General features: G+C 40.0%; 1 protein-coding gene across 2 annotated transcripts in view; it reads left to right on the top strand.

Annotated features, from left to right (window-relative positions):
* Positions 1–15,384, top strand: part of LOC134538767 (protein mesh) — a 98,505-nt gene that overhangs the window by 47,856 nt on the left and 35,265 nt on the right. For both annotated transcript variants that reach the window (XM_063380256.1, XM_063380255.1), the window contains exons 12-13: positions 3,019–3,166; positions 9,399–9,587. In XM_063380256.1, coding sequence (XP_063236326.1) covers positions 3,019–3,166; positions 9,399–9,587 — 337 coding nt within the window. The remainder of the gene's footprint in view (positions 1–3,018; positions 3,167–9,398; positions 9,588–15,384) is intronic.

Raw genomic sequence — 15,384 nt, 5'->3', positions numbered from 1 at the left:
TCAACCGATTTAAATGAAATTTGGTACACAGATAGTCTAGAGCCTGAGAAAGGACATAGCTACTTTTTAATGCGAAAAAGGTTTGTGAGGGGTTTAAAGGGGGGGGGGGATGAAAAGTTGTATAGAAGTATCGTCATTTTTAGAGCTAGAAGTTTGAAACTTATATTTTAGGCTGCTGATTCGATATAAATAAATATGACGTTCAAAGTTTGTAAATGTTTTAACCCTCAAGGGTGTAAAATAACAATAGTGAATAGGGGATGAAAGTTTGTATGGAAATATGTAAGCTTTATGTGAATGTTTTATAAGTTTGCGACAAGAGACAAAATATTAGAGCTATTCTGATGTAACATTTACGGAGTCATTACAAAATATGAAACTGAGGTTAACGCGAGTAAGAAACTTGCCAAGCACCGCGCCGTACACAACGAGCGCTGTGCAGCCACGCAGTAAGGGGGGGGGGGGAGGGGAGCGCAGCGTGGTACGGCGCGGTGTAGGTGGGGAAATATGCCTAAGTGTGCTTACCCGAACGGGCAGACGACTGTGCCACACGCATGCGAATACTGATTTTTTTCCGCTACAAATTCATTATTATTCACTGCAAAATGATTACAATTCGATTTGCTTAGTTAATGTTCTTCGTTAAATACAAATAACTTTAAGTTTTTAGGTAAAACTGCTGTTAGAACTTAATTTGGAAGTATTAATATATATATATGTATATATGTATATATATATATATATATATATATATATATAGTTACAGCATTATTTGTGATATTCTCATATTTTAAATTTTAATTTTTGTTAAATTTATTTTTTGGTTTATGTTATTGGATTATGATGAGCCTAACCAATGGTTACATTCTTGAGTGGTTTGGTGATAAACGTATGTGTCTTATTTGTAAAATAATTAGCCTAAATAATTAAAAATGCTACCCAAAGACACTATTTCACGCGGACGAAGTTGCGGGCACAGCTAGTAGTAAATAAAGAAAAAAAAATAACTCGGACAATACAGTGACAAACAGATGAACCCCAATGATGTCACTAAACAGATAATCTGGAAAACACGACAATACAGAGCACACTCTGTTCGTCTGTTCTGCGATATTTTTTTTTCTAATTCATTTCAGAGAATTATTCTCTGTGCTGTTAATGTATTTAACTTTTGACACCGGATGAGCGTGTTTGCGTATTAATTTTTTTTCTACTTAATGAAATTTTTCTATGTTTGTCTTGGCCAATTTACTCTTCTTGAGGACAAGGCATCATTTTTGAAGCCAACCCGAGGGTCAGACATTTTAATTAAAAAGCATTTAGAAAATTTTTATTTTATGTCATATGTTTCGTAAAGTGACTAATAAATAGAATTGTAGCATGATATAATATAATGAAAAATAAGTTTTTCAAAATGTCCAGTAAAAACCTAATAAATGCCAAATTTATTGTTACTGAACTATTTATATATATTTTTAATGAATAAAAATAACATCAATGAGTATTTCTGTGAGAATATTGTGGCTTCTGTACAATGTCCGCCGACAACTTTGTTCTACATACATGCAAACAAAGATTATTGATACCCGAGAGTTGGTGAAAATTATAATATTTCTCTGTTAAAAGTATGTTAGGAATTCCATATTAAAATATTCCCACTAGCCAGATATATTACATACAATATTATAAAGCTGAAGAGTTTGTTTGTTTGTTTGTTTGAACGCGCTAATCTCAGGAACCACTGGTCCGATTTGAAACATTCTTTCAGTGTTGGATAGTACATTTATCGAGGAAGGCTATAGGTTATATTATAGTATCAATAACATTGGGGATCCTTACTAAAAGTCCAATTTAGAATCAAATGCGTTGGAGGGTGTTAGATACAACATGCAGTACACGTACCCACAAGGAGGGGCATGTATAATGAGCGGCGCAAGAGTGATCTGCCTGTAGACTGCCGTAGCGAAGTACCGGTACATCAGTTGTACGTTGCGTGCACGAGTCGGGAAACCATCGGTGCTATTCATTTTTCTCTCCGGTACATTGTACAGCACTGTAATAAATTTTCACTGAATTTTTTTTATTTACCATTACTGGAAATGGGATATGTGGCTTAATTTTTTTCCATTAGTATAGCCGTGCGAAGCCGGGTCGGGCAGCTAGTATTACATACAATGGGAACCAGGACTTACGAATGTCAAAAAAAAACAACCTTATTAATCAATTTTCCCCGTTTCAAGAACAATTTTAATGTTGTTGCCGTCGTGTCTCTCGCATCTGTAGGTGCCGACGCTGCCGCACTGGTTCCACGAAGAATGCTGACATAACCTTAGAAACACAGAACTAGGAAAGAACACAAGATAGAAGTTTCTACGTTACGCCTGTTCAAATTTAATCTTTTCTCAGTTGCACCGTTTTTTATTAGTGTGTGTTTCGGCGTCGTGGGTTTATAAAATACGCGTTTTTAAGTTGTGTTTTCCAAGTTTTGAGAGTTCTAAGTCAAGTGTTCTAAGTTATGACCGTTCTAAGTCGTATGTTTCTAAGTTTTGACAATTCTAAGTCTTTCTTTCTAAGTTATGACTTTTGTAAATGGTATGTTTCTAAGTTACGTGTGTTTCTAAGTTTTGACAATTATAAGTCCTTTTTTCTAAGTTATGACTAGAGACCTGAAATTTCGCGGGTTCATTTCGTGTTACGCTAAAATTCAAATAATTAATTCTTAGTGCTGCTTCTGTCATTGGTTCACTGTTAATCTGGAGGACTAAGGGCCAATTAGAGACCCTCGCTCACAGAAGTGTCGAATCACAGACCACCCAGTCGAGACGACTCACAAGTCAGCAGCTAATGTACAGGTGGATTTTGCCCGAGTGTGTAGAGGATATTGGAGTCTATCATGTAGGTCATCGAACACGCGAATTTTTCCGGTCTCTTTACATGAGGTTGTAAATGGTGTGTTTCTAAGTTGCGTGTGTTGCGTCGCGAGCACCACTAAAAGAAGGTGTTGTGTTGTGGCGGCAGGTGCCGACGCTGTCGCACTGGTTCCACGACATGGTGCCCTACTACCTGTGCTGCTACTGGCAGGAGGAGCAGGCCGTGGGCTGTGAGACGTACCGCTTCGAGCGGCGGCCGACGCAGGACTGCGTGGCCTACCAGTCGCCGGGAGTGGGTGAGTGCGCAGCAGCAGCGGGAAGCCTAAGATGTGCATCAAGGCTACTTTAATGCTCGGGCACTAGCCTGCAAAGCTAGCAGAGGTTGGATAATCCTCGGCTGGATCACGAGCATCTGGGTGACCGAGGAGTCCCAGTGATGTGAAAGGTACGGGCCGTGTCGGTATTTACCAGGCCCACAGTGGGGGGGCTTGCACTGGTGGTGTCCTGGGGTATTCGGCGGCTGGAGGTCTGCGGTGGCGTAGCACGTTGGGATGGGTTCCTCAACCTCTGTGCGTAGCCGTGGGTTTTCCATAACCGTGCCGCGTCTGAATATCGTAAATATTCCAGGTCCATTGGGGCCCATGGCAGCTTCACTACCATGTAAAACAGATCCATCCCCCTGGCTTATTCTGATACTACCTTTGAGGTGCAGGCACAGAACCACGGATGAGTGCAGCTAATAGATCTTGCGAAAACATGTCCCTGCCCGAACACGGCTGAATATTCACCTTCGGCCAACATCGGGTTTATTTATATATATTTACTAGCTGACCCGGCCACGCGTTGCTGTGGCTAAAGTTTTTGTTATATTACATTATATTACATTATAGTAAACTGGGTTGAGTAAGTAATCAATAGATGGCGCTGCTATGGTAAATCTACGAACGTGTCATATAAGCTACATTTTAACAGCATAATTACATAATTCGGCTGAAATTTATTTGATCGATTTCTTCAGGACGGATTCTATCTTTAAGCCAAACCAAAATGTGGGCATGAGGCAAACCTCGCTTTTGCCACTCTATCGTATACAGCCAACAACGTGTGATACCAAAAATTGAATATTTAACAATAAAATCAATTAAGGATTTCAATTTTTGTTTAAACACACGTGCAGTTAAATCATGACGATGAATGGCTTGTTGTCCTGGCAATAGTAAAGTTTGTATCTCTTCCCAATTCGGATTACATGTGAATGTAATAAATAAATCCGGTCGGCCGTAATGACGTACGTAAGTCATCGCATCTTGTATGTATTCCTGCATGTTCCGTGGACTGCCGATGTAGCTTGAAGGTAAAATGAAAGCATTACCGATGTCATTGGGATTTAAATTTCCATCGATGTTTCCAGCAACAGCATCTCGTAAGTGAATATATTCTTCCGATCGTAGTTTTGCCTGGTTGAATCGAAGGAATCGCAAGCGTTCGCTTTCGACCTTAGCATACATATCAACAATGTATTGATGGAACAGCTGACGATATCGAAGGATATAATTGTCTTGATGTTGTCTAACCATTATTCGGTGTGCGTAGTAGTTCATTGAGCTAACTTTATTATTTCTGTAATCACCTAAAAAAATAAAAAATAAAATGCAATACGAAATTAAAATCTATACATACAGTAAGAAAGTAAATAGATAATTGTCAAACTTACCGGTATTTGGATCATACTGTTTGATATTAAGGTGATATTCATCTTGTCCTTGCCAAAATATCAATGGATATTGTAGTGCGTCATATGAACGGTGTAGATCCGAAATCGTACTGACAGTGTTGTCTCGCCGTGTAATTTTTATAGATCTTTTGTCAACTAGATCACCAACCATGATAACAGCAACCTCATCAACAGTTGGAGCGTTGAATCTACCAGCATGTTCACCTAATGGTACTTTGTCGGCTTTTATGACGATTTGATAATTGTCATTTTGCAGTCGTGGCGAAACTCTTTTGATCAATTGAATTAGTTGATTGTGATCTTCTAAAAAATTTTCCAATAATATCACAATTGCTCTTTCCTCTGCTTGTTCAATAAAATTATACAGGCACCGAGTCGTCACGCGCTCTTCACAATCGCCCATAAAATAAATTTGAAGAAATTTCGGATTGTTATCAGGCATTGGCATCAGTGATCCGATTTTATGGTACACCTGGCCTTGAATTTTGAATGTAGTTTCAAAATTACGTCCATCGGATGCACGATCGCAAATTTTAGTTGCCCCAAATGACGTCATTTGAAAGCAAGAATTAAATTTGCGTATCTTACGCAAAAATAATTTGGAATCATCTGAATTGCCAGTAAGAAGGGATAATAAAGGCTCCGGCGGAGCGGGTAGAGGTGACAGCACAACTTTTCCTGATGCGCAGCACATGCCGGCTGCTTCATTCCGAAATTTCAATGCCTGACGATATTGACATACTTTATCCATTCCACTGATAGCAATTTTTGAATGCGCTGAGTAGTTAATATCTGGTGCATATTCAAAGGCAAGCCGAACGAATGATGCACGTGTTAATGAGCGGCTGATCCGTTGCCTTTGTCGATCTAGTACTCGTACTGTAGCTATGTTTCGTTTTCGTGCCGCTCTTGTTCTCGTAATATTCTGTTGCAGGCGTTCGTCACGCTGTTCTTGAGATTCTTGTGCACGACTTTCTGCAGTCCTGATTCTTTGAGCTGCATTTCTTGTTTCGATTTGTTCTGGTAATTGCTGAGCTCTTTCAACACGTTTGCGTCGTGACCCTTTGCTGCTCGCGTTGTTGAGGTTAGATTTTTTCGGTGGCATTTGACTGAAAATAATAATTTAAACGTTTAAATATTAGAAAGAGGAACTGAAAAACATGTTATCATAGCACATTGAAATAATAAGTGCAAAATAATTTTCAATGGAGGTTAAATAAAAATAATATAAAAATTTTTGTACAATTATTGAAAAAGTGTGGGGAGCTTTGTGCCATTTTCTCATTGATATATTAATTAACTTTTATAAAACTATTTGTACAACTATTGAAAAAGTGTAGGAAATTGTGTATCATTTTTACATTGACATTTTAATTAAATTTTATAATTATGTGATAATACTTACATACATATAACTGATGGGCTCTTTTAATACGTTTGCGTCGTGCCTCTCTGGTGCTCGCGTTGTTGAGGTTAGATTTTTTCCATGGCATTTGACTGAAAATAATAAATAAATCGTTTAAATATTTGAAAAAAAAATTGAAAATCATTCTAATTAACTTTTATAATTATGTGATAATACTGACATGTACATATTTAAATTATAGAGTTTAAATAATAATTTCAATAAGAATTGAAATACTAATTTAATCGTTTAAATATAAGAAAAAAAATCTGAAAAACTTGTTATCATAGCACATTGAAATAATAAGTGCTCAATATTTTTTAATAGAGGTTAAATAAAAACAATAAAAAAAATATTTGTACAACTATTGAAAAAGTGTAGGAAATTGTGTATCATTTTTGCATTGACATTTTAATTAAATTTTATAATTATGTGATAATACTTACATACATATAACTGATGGGCTCTTTTAATATGTTTGCGTCGTGCCTCTCTGGTGCTCGCGTTGTTGAGGTTAGATTTTTTCCATGGCATTTGACTGAAAATAATAAATTAATCGTTTAAATATTTGAAAAAAAAATTGAAAATCATTCTAATTAACTTTTATAATTATGTGATAATACTGACATGTACATATTAAAATTATAGAGTTTAAATAATAATTTCAATAAGAATTGAAATACTAATTTAATCGTTTAAATATAAGAAAAAAAATCTGAAAAACTTGTTATCATAGCACATTGAAATAATAAGTGCTCAATATTTTTTAATAGAGGTTAAATAAAAACAATAAAAAAAATATTTGTACAACTATTGAAAAAGTGTAGGAAATTGTGTATCATTTTTGCATTGACATTTTAATTAAATTTTATAATTATGTGATAATACTTACATACATATATTCAAATTAAATTATAAAGTTTTGATCAATGAAGCACAAATAAGTAAAAAACAGGATTAATTTCACTGTATTATCTTCATTATAATATGAATTCAATTTACACTTCAGTCTAAGTAACATGCTAACACCAAAAATTTAAAAAGTGGAAATAATTGAATTATACGGTATTTCGTTCACTACAAAATAAATTTTATTAATTTTATAGCGTCAACAACACGTGGTAATTATGCTGTTAAAATGTAGCTTATATGACACGTTCGTAGATTTACCATAGCAGCGCCATCTATTGATTACTTACTCAACCCAGTCGAAAGGTATCGACATCTGTTAGAATCATTTGGAGTTAACAGATAATTGTGACTGTCAAATAATAACAGACAAATAAATAGCAATAAATTAAAATTGCGACTATAATTTGAGATTTAAACTATCCTATCTCTCAAGTTGGATCGAACTGCACATGGTGTGCGAATTTTATTATAATCGGTTAAGTGGTTTAGGAGTCCATTGAGGACAAACATTGTGACACGAGATTTATATATATTAAGATATTTCTCTGTTTATTTTAATGTAGCTATACTAACCTGACTAACCGTCCATGGTGTTTTAAAGTGTTTTAATGTAGCTAAACTAACCGACCACTTTTAATATTTGAGTTAATTTTTCCTGCGCAAAAATAAAACAAATCCCGAGGTTGGCCGAAGGTGAATATTAGGGCGTGTTCGGGCAGCGACAGAACTTGATGGACATCTTCGGCTTCTCGTGCCACAGCAGGCTCCCGAGTCAGTTCGCGTCTGTGGCGCATGCCGCGGACCAAAGTTCACAAAGCCAAAGGGAAACTTTGTACCTAATAAAGCTTTAATGACCAGTATTTTAATAAAATGTCTTGCCGGGGTTTAGTGTTTTCTCAAGTCACCTAGCTACCAGGAGCGCTAGTTCATACACATCTACGCTGATTTCATTCAGTAAACGTTGCTCGAGAAGAGATGTAAAAAATAAAATCTGTCTACTCTGCAAATCTGTCGCACACGTGACTTTTACTGCGCCGGCGTCACACATGTTTCGAAAGAAAGGTCAGAATTTTTTTTTGCTTCCCGTCCAATGTGTTGATTTTATTCTAGTAGTATAGTTATGTCGGTTCTGGTACAAGATTCATGATGGGGTGCCAGGTTGTACGTCCACCATTTTGGCTTTGAGACGTCTCAGCCACCATCTTGGATGCCATTGAATTTTGATGTTTGTATCGACAACGGTCGCCATTTTAGATCTGCTATCTTGGTTTATGTAATGTTATATGCGTAACCATCTGTTTATGGCCGTCATTTTTGCCATGAGAAGAACAAGCTGTAGCTGTTGGGTGTTTGTGTAATGTTTTTTGCGTCACCACCTATTTATGACCACCATCTTTGCCATGAGAAGTGCAATCTGTAGCTGTTGGGTGTTTGTGAAATGTTCCATGCATCACCACATGTTTATGGCCGCCATATTTGCAAGCTGTAGCTGTTGGGTGTTTGTGTAATGTTCCATGCGTCACCACCTGTTTATGGCCGCCATTTGCAAGCTGTAGCTGTTGGGTGTTTGTATAATGTCCCATGCGTCACCACCTGTTTATGGCCGCCATCTTTGCAAGCTGTGGCTGTTGGTTGTTTGTATAATGTTCCATGCGTCACCACCTGTTTATGGCCGCCATCTTTGCAAGCTGTAGCTGTTGTGTGTTTGTGTAGTGTTCCATGCGTCACCACCTGTTCATGGCCGCCATGTTTGCAAGCTGTAGCTGTTGTGTGTTTGTATACTGTTCCATGCGTCACCACCTGTTCATGGCCGCCATCTTTGCAAGCTGTAGCTGTTGGGTGTTTGTATAATGTTCCATGCATCACCACCTGTTTATGACCGCCATCTTTGCAAGCTGTAGCTGTTGGGTGTTTGTGTAATGTTCCATGCGTCACCACCTGTTCATGGTCGCCATCTTTGCAAGCTGTAGCTGTTGGGTGTTTGTGTAATGTTCCATGCGTCACCACCTGTTCATGGCCGCCATCTTTGCAAGCTGTAGCTGTTGGGTGTTTGTATAATGTTCCATGCGTCACCACCTGTTCATGGCCGCCATCTTTGCAAGCTGTAGCTGTTGGGTGTTTGTATACTGTTCTATGCGTCACCACCTGTTCATGGCAGCCATCTTTGCAAGCTGTAGCTGTTGGGTGTTTGTATACTGTTCTATGCGTCACCACCTGTTTATGGCCGCCATGTTTGCAAGCTGTAGCTGTTCGGAGTTTGTATAATGTTCCATGCGTCACCACCTGTTCATGGCAACCATATTTGCAAGCTGTAGCTGTTGGGTGTTTGTATACTGTTCTATGCGTCACCACCTGTTGATGGCAGCCATCTTTGCAAGCTGTAGCTGTTGGGTGTTTGTATACTGTTCTATGCGTCACCACCTGTTTATGGCCGCCATGTTTGCAAGCTGTAGCTGTTGCGTGTGTCTCGCTGCAGCGACGGTGTTCGGCGACCCGCACGTCATCACCTTCGACAACCTGGAGTACACGTTCAACGGCAAGGGCGAGTTCGTGCTGGTGCGCGCCGTGCTGCGCGACACTGAGCTCAACGTGCAGGGCCGCTTCGAGCAGCTGCCCAACAACTTCTACGGCGAGGTGATGGCCACCCAGCTCACGTCCATCGCAGGTCAGCCCCTCCCATCCCCCTACGTCTTCTATCCGTCCGTCAGTCCGTCAAGAGCTCGGCGAGCTCTAACTTGTTAAGGGGCCCGCCTCGTCAAGGGTGTATGTGTGTTAGTGAGGCGGGATGATAAGTGCGACGCTCGATGGTATTTCTAGCGCGGTATCGCCTCTAAGCGCAAGGCTCTGAGTTGACGCGTAGTCTTGTCGTCGTCACAGGATAACTGTGAAATTTGAGCGGCGACCGTAACATCATATGGCCGATAAATGAAGATAAAGGTGTAATGTAAGCCCCTTAAGTGCTTTTAATAATCTGTACTGGTTGTTTTACGCCTAAAAATTACTCTGAAAACATGCATTTTAGCCATTTCAACTCTTCTAGAAATACAGTTTAAAAACATGATCCAAAATTAAAAGTACTTTTCGGGCCTCAGCGAACTCTTAAATGATTTTCGTAAGCAAACCCCACTCGGATATCTTGAGTAGTTTTGAAATCGCGTTGTTTTTCCTGAATCTCTGCGCACCGTCTGTGTGACCAGGTAGGCGGAGCCCTTAAGAGGCCACTCCAGTGTTTCAGGGGCACTACGCAACCCGCGTTAACCTCATAAGATTCAATGCTATTTTCATTTTGCTTATAACTAATTAACTAATATAGATTTCGAAATGATGCTTGTTTGATATGTAAGACAACGATGCTCTTATCAAAGCCCCGTTCTTCAAAAATGTGCATAAATTATGGTTCAAACCTAGACAATACACTTATGAATATTAGTAAAGATTAGTATAAAACCATAATTTAAGCAAGTTTTTGAAGAAAGGGGCTTTGATAAGAGCATCTTTGTCTTACATATCAAGCAAGCATCATTTCGAAATCTATATTAGTTAATAAGTTATAAGCAAAATTAAAATAGCATTGAATCTTATGAGGTTAACGCGGGTTGCGTAGTGCCCCTGAAACACTGGAGTGGCCTCTTAAGGACGGATGTATCATAGGTAGAGTCCTGGTAATTCCGCGGATTCCTCTGGCCTCAGGATAGAATTCAAAGTTATAGGTGTGCTCGACCCATGTTTACTTACCCATTGGTTGATCTCTTAACGAGAACATTTTTGTCCTTGTTATTTGGCACTACCTGAATCGCTTACTTCTCTCCTAGTTGGGCATCATTGGCTCACGGTCGTAGAGGGGCGTGTCCAGATAACTGCGGTCCAATCATGAACGCAGTGTGACAGTATGGAGGTTTGCATTCTAGCTTGCGACTAAATGAATCCGCGAAATTTCCGTGGCTCTAATCATAGGCGGATACAGAACATTTTTTTTCTTTTGGGAAGAAAAGGGAGGGGGGAAATAATTTTGAAAAATAAATAGAAAACAAATTTGAACTTGAGTATTATAAAAACCTTTGGTACTTACGTATTTACGCCACCGCAGCTACCTTTAAATATTGTGGACGGTTTGTTGGGTTAGTATAGCAACATTAAAAAATACTGTGAAATCATGTGAACTTTTGTTTTGGTCAGGATAGACACATCTTAAATTGGTAATTCCTCAGCAACCATAATAAATATTTTATATATTTTTTTTAAATTTAGCTATACTAACCCAACCAACCATCCAAAATATTTAAAGGTAGCTGCGGTGGCGTTAATACATAAGTACCAAAATGTTTTACAATTGACATATTGGCCTGCAGTAGTAGCCGTATGCCACGTGGCTTTTCACACAGTAACACACTGTCTTCAAGATATTTTGGAAATTATTTTTCATAACTTCGGGCTGGGGATAATATGTCAATCTATCCCTCAACGCCCCCCCCCCCCCCACTCCAACCCCCTTCTGAGACAGTTACTGAGACGGATGGATTATTATATCTATGATTTTGGTTGCACCACAAGTCAATTATCACAAAGAGTTCGTATTTTGTTCGTCCAGATATTTTGCATAATAACATTGCGGTTAAAAAAAAAACGTAGGCTACAAACAAATCTGAATTAACCCGAGGACATGCTTATGAAATATGTATAGGAACACGACATAAATAACAAACCTATATATAAATCTCCAAGAGAAAAGCGTGGATTTTTGGCAGGTATGATTTTGGAAAATGTTTTGAGGGACGGATGAAGTCATGTCGTAAATCGCTTGGCTGGATGCGTGGCGTGGACTGACGAAAGGATGTCGGACGGAGGTGTCAGAATATTGTAATTCCTCTTAACCCCCCTTCCCGCCGGTTGTCAACATGTGAAGTGTCGCAGAACTGAAATTTTTTTTTGTGGTTGAAAAGTAGTTTCCAATTGTATCATCCTCAGACTTCCAACTCGGAATTACACCCCTGAGTTTTTTTTCCCCTTTGGCAACCAGAGGGAAACTGGAGAGGGAAGCCTTCATTTCACAGACGAGAGAGCCACACCCGAAGTTCCCCGAAGTTCATGCTTTTTTTCCGAATCTTTAATGTAGCTATCCTAAACAAATCAACCGCCCACAATGTTTTAAAGTATTTATAATGTAGCTAACCTTACCTAATTGACCATTAGTATCCTTTTATCAAAACCGCCATATTTATTTACAATGAAAAAAAAAAAAAACCGAAGATGCACGACCGGGCGTTTGGCTCTCTCGTCTGTGAAAAGAAGGCTTCCCAACTGGGCGATGACGTATATCCAACATATGATAATGCTTGTGGTGGGAAAGGGGGGGGGGGAGTTAGGAATCATCTTGATTTCAACATATTTTTGTCTTTTGATTTTTAAAATTTGGCTTTGTTAAAGCATAGTTTATAAATTAATGTTATGCTTGGTGTAAAGATTAAACTTGCTGCTACAAATGGTTTAACCTGTGAGATGGTTGACATTTATTATTTAATTTTTTAAGAATGACAAAAGTTCTGATAAAACTACTAAGAAACACAATTTGCGATCTATGCTTTAGGGAAGGTAAATTTTTAATAATAAACGATAAAAAATTGTTACATTATGATTCTGTTGAAAACAACATGGCTTTTTCAGTTACTGTATCTTTTCCTTAAAGTGGTGGTATCGTAAATTATTTTTATTCTTATATTTCGTGTTTTTGTACATGTTTTTAAATAAATTCTTCATATAACCATATTTAAATTATGTAAACGATTTAAACTAATAAATTCAGTATTTAATCTTTTTTGAACTTATATGAAAATAATAAAATAATATTTATGTTGATCGCAGCAAGTACTGTAAACACGAAATGTGTGGCATACAGTTTTACCCTAACCGATCGTTGTTTGCGTTAGTTTCAAAACTTTTTATTTATAGTTTATCATTCATTAAATCAATAAAACCTTTTTTGAAGAACTTAAGACAACTGAGAATTTTTTTTTTTGGGTTTGGGGAAAACCTTATTTGAATTAATTTATGAGTGATTCACTAAAACAAAAATAAATAATTGTTTGAAAGGCGAATGCCACATACGAAAGTTTAATACAAGACTTTATACCACATTTCAGTTCATGCTACGATTGACATGAAAAATTGTTATTAAGTTAATTTAACTCCTTATAAAATGACTTGTTTAGTAGAGATTTTGTTTTGCAAATAATACAATATATGGCCATACTGTGAATTCGCGTGCAAAAAGCAAGAAGTATTTGAAAAAAATTAAGTTACTTACTATTATATGATAGTTCCGCGTGGCAGGAATCGTTGGAAGAACACAGTGAGCTACTGAGTGAGCTGAGTGGCCGAGTGAGCTACTGAGTAAGCTGAGTGGCCGAGTGAGCTACTGAGTGAGTTGAGTGGTCGAGTGAGTGAGCTGAATAGCCGAGTAAGCTACTGAGTGAGCTGAGTGGCCGAGTAAGCTACTGAGTGAGCTGAGTGGCCGAGTGAGCTACTGAGTGAGCTGAGTGGCCAAGTGAGCTACTGAGTGTGCTGAGTGGCCGATTGATCTACTGAGTGAGCTGAGTAGCCGAGTGAGCTACTAAGTGAGCTGAGTGGCTGAGTGAGCTACTGAGAGAGCTGAGTAGTCTAGTGAGCTACTGAATGAGCTGAGTGGCCAAGTGAGCTACTGAGTGAGCTGAGTGGCCGAGTGAGCTACTGAGTGAGTTGAGTGGTCGAGTGAGTGAGCTGAATAGCCGAGTAAGCTACTGAGTGAGCTGAGTGGCCGAGTAAGCTACTGAGTGAGCTGAGTGGCCGAGTGAGCTACTGAGTGAGCTGAGTGGCCAAGTGAGCTACTGAGTGTGCTGAGTGGCCGATTGATCTACTGAGTGAGCTGAGTAGCCGAGTGAGCTACTAAGTGAGCTGAGTGGCTGAGTGAGCTACTGAGAGAGCTGAGTAGTCTAGTGAGCTACTGAGTGAGCTGAGTGGCCAAGTGAGCTACTGAGTGAGCTGAGTGGTCGAGTGAGTGGGCTGAGTGACCGAGTGAGCTACTGAGAGAGCTGAGTAGTCAGGTGAGATAATGAGTGAATTGAGTGGCCAAGTGAGCTACTGTGTGAGCTGAGTGGTCGAATGAGTGAGCTGAGTAGTCTAGTGAGCTACTGAGTGAGCTGAGTGGTCGAGTGAGCTTCTGAGTGAGATGAGTGGTCGAGTGTGCTACTGAGTGAGCTGAGTGGTCGAGTGTGCTACTGAGTGAGCTGAGTGGCCGAGTGAGCTACTGAGTGAGCTGAGTGGCAGAGTGATCTACTGAGTGAGCTGAGTAGCCGAGTGAGCTACTAAGTGAGCTGAGTGACCGAGTGAGCTGAGTGGCCGTGTGAGCTACTGAGAGAGCTGAGTAGTCTAGTGAGCTACTGAGTGAGCTGAGTGGCCAAGTGAGCTACTGAGTGATCTGAGTGGTCGAGTGAGTGGGCTGAGTGACCGAGTGAGCTACTGAGAGAGCTGAGTAGTCGAGTGAGCTACTGAGTGAGCTGAGTGGCCGAGTGAGCTACTGAGTGAGCTGAGTGGCCAAGTGAGCTACTGAGTGAACTGAGTGGCAGAGTTATCTACTGAGTGAGCTGAGTAGCCGAGTGAGCTACTAAGTGAGCTGAGTGACCGAGTGAGCTACTGAGAGAGCTGAGTAGTCTAGTGAGCTACTGAGTGTGCTGAGTGGCCAAGTGAGCTACTGAGTGAGCTGAGTGGTCGAGTGAGTGGGCTAAGTGACCGAGTGAGCTACTGAGAGAGCTGAGTAGTCGAGTGAGCTACTGAGTGAGTTGAGTGGCCAAGTGAGCTACTGAGTGAGCTGAGTGGTCGAATGAGTGAGCTGAGTAGTCTAGTGAGCTACTGGGTGAGCTGAGTGGTCGAGTGAGCTTCTGAGTGAGATGAGTGGTCGAGTGTGCTACTGAGTGAGCTGAGTGGTCGAGTGTGCTACTGAGTGAGCTGAGTGGCCGAGTGAGCTACTGAGTGAACTGAGTGGCAGAGTGATCTACTGAGTGAGCTGAGTAGCCGAGTGAGCTACTAAGTGAGCTGAGTGACCGAGTGAGCTACTGAGAGAGCTGAGTAGTCTAGTGAGCTACTGAGTGAGCTGAGTGGCCAAGTGAGCAACTGAGTGAGCTGAGTGGTCGAGTGAGTGGGCTGAGTGACCGAGTGAGCTACTGAGAGAGCTGAGTAGTCAAGTGAGCTATTGAGTGAGTTGAGTGGCCAAGTGAGCTACTGAGTGAGCTGAGTGGTCGAATGAGTGAGCTGAGTGAGCTGAGTGGCCTAGTGAGCTACTGAGTGAGCTTGAGTGGTCGAGTGAGCTACTGAGTGAGCTGAGTGGCCGAGTGAGCTACTGAGTGAGCTGAGTGGCCGAGTGAGCTACTGAGTGAGCTGAGTGGCCGAGTGAGCTACTGAGTGAGCTGAGTGGCCTAGTGAGCTACTGAGTG

Source organism: Bacillus rossius, chromosome 14 (assembly GCF_032445375.1).
Source record: "Bacillus rossius redtenbacheri isolate Brsri chromosome 14, Brsri_v3, whole genome shotgun sequence".
Lineage (NCBI taxonomy): Eukaryota > Metazoa > Arthropoda > Insecta > Phasmatodea > Bacillidae > Bacillus > Bacillus rossius.
Note: the sequence above shows the minus strand (reverse complement) of the source record. Positions and strands in the feature narration are given on the sequence as shown.